Source organism: Teleopsis dalmanni, unplaced genomic scaffold (genome assembly GCF_002237135.1).
Source record: "Teleopsis dalmanni isolate 2A unplaced genomic scaffold, ASM223713v2 unscaffolded_contig_1966, whole genome shotgun sequence".
Taxonomy (NCBI): domain Eukaryota; kingdom Metazoa; phylum Arthropoda; class Insecta; order Diptera; family Diopsidae; genus Teleopsis; species Teleopsis dalmanni.
In genome coordinates this window covers 504-5,889 of record NW_024033348.1, presented here as the reverse complement: position 1 = coordinate 5,889, position 5,386 = coordinate 504, and the positions used below count along the sequence as shown (strand labels likewise).

The 5,386-nt window shown below is 30.4% G+C and overlaps 1 protein-coding gene across 1 annotated transcript; it reads right to left on the bottom strand.

The window, feature by feature from the left end:
* Positions 1–388: 388 nt before the first annotated feature.
* On the bottom strand, positions 389–2,827 carry LOC119664460 (protein crooked neck-like). The gene is made up of 3 exons (XM_038073945.1): positions 2,602–2,827; positions 1,575–2,547; positions 389–1,518 (listed from the first exon to the last, which is right to left on the bottom strand). Exons 1-3 carry the CDS (start codon positions 2,635–2,637, stop codon positions 461–463), a joined length of 2,067 nt encoding a protein of 688 aa, XP_037929873.1. The 5' UTR covers positions 2,638–2,827; the 3' UTR covers positions 389–460.
* Between the last annotated feature and the right edge of the window lie 2,559 nt (positions 2,828–5,386).

The window sequence follows — 5,386 nt, the reverse complement described above, 5'->3', positions numbered from 1 at the left end:
ATTAAAAAAGAATTATTTTATGAAATATTTATGGAATGTGTTATCCGTTAAATGTAGCATTTAAATATATTGTGGAATGAGATGCAGATAACAATAGACTTTACGAAGCAAGGAAAAATATTTTAAACTATAAAAGTTGAAAAACAGTGGATTGTTCCTGCATAGTTTGTTGATGTATTACAAAAAGTATAAATGCTTCATTTAATGTTAATATTTAATCCGCAAAAAACCAAATCATTAAGAGAGAACTATTTTATTTGAATATAAATTTATTTATTTACTCTTATATGACATTCTTTTGTCTATTTATAAAAAGGCATAATTTTTTTTTTTAGTTATTTTATATTCATCTCAGCCGTTTAGAATTTACATAGATAAATAAATGATATAAAGTAAAAATTATAAGTTGTTTTATTTGCTTAACTTTTTAATCGTTTATTATTAATCGTTTCAATATTATTTATATTTGGTCAGAACTTTCGCTTTCCGTATTTTCTGACGGGTCATTAGTTTCTTTAAGTTTTTTCCACATTTTCGCTGCTGCTAAAAGTTTCAAATTAGGACGTGCCATTTCATCCTCTGGAAATATGTAATCAAAGACTTCTTCCCAGCCTTCTTCAACACCGTCCTCTGATACAATTTTCTGTCGTTTCTTAACACGTCGTGGCATCTTTGCTATAACTTTCTCTAACTCATCTTCCTCTCCAGTTTCAACTTCAAAATCTCTCCATGCTTCTAGTAATAAAACCCTTGATTCTTTGTCACCAGTTTGTCTTAATGTATCATTGGCACGTCTATAAACGCTGCGTGCCAAACTTCTAAACAGTGTGGAGTCATCTTCATTTGATTCTGTTGTACATGCAGTCAACTCAAATTTAGCGTACGACATCCAAACTTTAACGTGATGTGTGCGTTCAAGTAATCGTTCATATAATTGTCTGGCGAAGTCATATTCTTCTTGTGCTACTTCAAAATCTATATAAGCTTTCCATAAAAGCTCTGGCATATCTAAACGCGGTTGTTGCACTGCAAGTTCAAAAATAGCACGAGCTCTATCAATGTCCCCAAGCAATGTTTCTAGTTCAGCGAATTTCATCCATGTTACACAATTTTCTGGTCCGAACTCGAGAAACTTTTCATAGAGCAATCTGCAACGATCGAACTCACGCAGCTGAATTTCAAGTTCAATATATCCACGAAACAATTTGTCATGTGGACACATTCCTAAACCCATACCTAGTATTTTACGTGCACGCTGCAAGTCTTTACAACGTATTTCGAACTGTGCATAATATAACCAGACTTTGCTGAATGTAAATTTTTTATGCGGCAAAAGTTCAAGACACGTTTTATATATTTGTCGTGTACGTTCTATATCTTCAGCTTCTAGTTCTTCGAACAAAGCATAATTAATCCAGAGATATATGTACCTCCGCCAGTAGTTCTTCTCATTACCAGGAGGTACATTTGAAATTGCGCGTTCATAAATCTCACGTATTATGTCATAGTCACCTTCAGCTAAAAGATAAAAAATTTATTAAAAATAATAATTTAACTTTCAGTTATATTCAAACCTTCTATAAGTCGCAAGTAATCAAACCAAGCATCGTAGTTCTGCGGATTTATGGCTACTTCTTGTTCATACTGGAATTTCCGTTTCGATACAATAACATCTTCTATACCGGCTCTATCACCGTATTTCTTTTCATGTATCGTATATGCCTTATATAATTCTTTTGTTTGTTCCTTAGGCAAATGATCGAGTGCATATTTGTATATAACACGTGCCCTATCATGTTCTTTCTGACCCTCCTCGAAGCGTGCAAATGCAATAAATAAACGTTCGTCAATGTAGTCATCTCCAAAGAATTCTACTGCGCGCTCAAAAACTCTCCGTGATCCATGTATGAAACCATGCGACTCTTCAAAACGTGCAAATTTAATCCAATTTTTAACATCAGGATGTACGTACACAAACCGTTCATATATGGCTCGAGCTCTATCGATTTCCTTATAGCGTAATTCAAAATTTACATACGTCTGCCATGCCTGTTCCTCTGGTTGCCATTCCATCCAACGTTCAAATACTTGCCTAGCCCCAGCTATATTCTCTAACATCTCTTCCATATAGGTATATTTATACCAGAATTGATTAACACGAGGCATTATTGTTACAGCGCGATCCCACAGATTACGTGCATGATTGACTTGCTTATTTTTCATTTCCATTTCGGCATATTTTAGCCAAATTGTGATATTTCGGTGTTCATTATCTAGTGCTCGTTCCCATATAGATCGAGCACGATGTATCTCTTTTTGGGATTCCTCCCATTGCGCATACTTTATCCAATGGCTTACCACCATACGATTTTTGCGTAAATTATCTTCAAATGTTTTACGTTTACGCTGCTGATAATCTGCTAACTCGGCTGGATCAGAGATTTTCTGTTTTGGAGGTGGTGGTAATATTTCCAGATCACGTTCTTTAGCCTCACGCAACAATTGTTCAGCCGTTATTTGCACCTCAGCGGGCGCTTTGTTTTTAACCTAATATATAATTACATATTAATTGCTAATAAAGATAAAAGAAATAAATATTACCTTTGCCACTTTCGGCATCTTTAATGGTTTCTCCATATTTAACAAAACTAAACAATTTCTTAACAAGAAAAATTTGCAACTGCAAATGTAAACAGAACCTCTTTTTGTGTCTGACAATTAAATTTAGTGTTGCCACCTGTGTATTATTGCGTGAATTTAGGCATTTTCCTCATAAAGGAAATATGTGTGACAAAATAGCCTCAAAGGAAAACAATTATTTTTTAATTGCCTTTAATTGGAAAATACTGCCCAGAATTATTATATATATAAATAGAATAGATGGTGACATATCTTACTAAATAGTATATGAATAAACATGGAAATAACGCAATTTCTGGGTTAAATATATAATTTCATATATTTATTTTTAATAATATTTTTAATAATTTATTTACAAAAAGAAGTTTTTCCAACAGCAGTGAACTACAACAACAAAAATTCATTTTATATTATTTTAATTAATTGATATTTTGGCTGACCATAAAACTCGAGTATTGCCAAATACCCATAATCAGTGGTCTTGAAAATATTTTTTGCATTTAATTATTCGTGAACAATTTTTTTGGGACTGCAAGTACCAGGAATCAAACTCGGGTCCTGTCAAATTTGAAGCTCAGAGCCAGCGCACCTTAACCAACGGACCCAAAACCATACTTAACTTTTATGTTATTTTTATGGAGTTCAATTACATTAAAAATAATTTATAAATAAAATTGTTTGTGATATTTGATTTTCGTTTATATTGGATTCACACGACACTTCTGTTTGTACTTTTAGCTGTCAAAAATTCACATTTTGCATTGAAAGCAACAACAATGAATAGCTAAAATTACAAACATGACAGCTATAACTACATACAAAACTCTCGTGTTATATTTAGTATTAATAGAACGTTTATATTATTGCAATTTATGTAAATATCTAAGATATTTCGATTTCCTTTATGCTGTGCTATATGTATATCGATATAGCTTGGTTCTTGAGATATCAAAGTTTAAAGGTGAACATTTTTTATATTGTTATACAATAACACAAAAAATTTTTATATAGCATGATATACTCATGTTAAAATTTTAAATGAAGTAGAGTGTAATCCACTCTACTGTTTAGCATAAGTTTAGCATGTTAAATCGAAATTGTAAAGAGGCCTAATTTTAAACGATATATTTTTGACAAGCATTCTTATAATTGATTTGGACCAAATCATTCATTAATTGACCTGAATCATTTTAATATTATTTAATTATTTGAATTTCTAGAGTATTTCACAATGCAAGTCATAGTAAGTACTTTTATTATATACAAATATTATTTTCATAATCATATTTAATTTATTGTAAATTTAATATCAAAAGATTTTAAATCTTTGAATACATCTACATTCCATTTCATTCCATTTTATTGGAACAAGATGATAAAGAAAGATATTTTTTTTATATAATTGTGGACCCTGCGAAAGTAGTTTAAAGAAAAAATTGTGGCCCAAAAAAGTTAACTCTAAACAGACACCAGTAGTATTTTTTATAATAACATGAAATATTTTAATTTAATTAACATTTAGTTAATTGAAACCAAAAGAACTAATAATTTTTCAGTATCGGTTGTGTTTTTATCGAAGAATAGCAATAACATAAACAATAGTCGTCCTATAATTTTCTAAGGAGAAATAATAAACAATTCACGTATTACCGATATAGATAAGAAATAAGAGTGGTATTTCTGGCGGGATTTAATGTATGCGTATTTAATCATATTATAAGTACCATCTCATCAAATTGTTTTTAAAAATATATATATATATATATATTATGACAAACAAATAGTAAACTTTCTTTCCAAAATAGTTAAGAGGATATTGAGAGGAGTATGGTGGATAACTCGTCGGAGCCACATATAGACTTGATAGATTCACAGCGACAACGGACAATATTAAGGCAAGTATGATACCTAGTCTAATGAAGTGATAAACAATAATCCAGTCAAGGCGCAAAGAGGGGTTTTGTAGATACCTCGCAGTTAATAGAGAGTAAAAGTGCTCAGGTGCACTGACTCAACTTAACTAGCCTCAACATATATATATGATACATTTCGATATAGAACATTTTCTTTGTTCTGAAAACAAATCTAGTTAACATATAGAAAATTTTTAAATCATTGTGAAATTTGTCAGTAATATCATTTATAAAATATTTTTATTGTATATGACTATATTCTACAATTAGCTTGTCAGCAATTTTCAATAGACTGCAACTTTCCATACGTTTTGGTCAAATTCGCTGCAAGTATTTGGATTGGCTTCGCTTATCTATCTATTTGATAATTCATTGACGCAAAATAAATAAATAAATCTTCAAAATGTTTTCTAAACTTTCCCGTCTTTATGTTTTGCGTGGCGTGCAACAATTTAACTTTGCCGGTTATTATTTCGTTCAACGTTTCAAAGGAGAATGTTCAGGCGACTCAAAGGGTGGAGCCAAGGGCGGAGGCAAGGGTGGAGCTAAGGTAAATATCTTATGTTTTGTATATTATACGAAGTTATATATGTAACTAATTAAGATATATAATTAATTTAATTTAGGATTATTAATTTAATTTAATATAAATTTGTTAATTTTATTTTTTATATATAAATTTATTTTCTCATATTATTTCATATTAAATAATAAAAGAGCTATATGAGGAAAAGGAACTATGATAAAAGCCTCACAATTATATAAATGAGAAAAAATTAATTTAAATTAAAGCGAAATTTGTTGATTAGCAAAATTTAAATATTTTTTCTTTG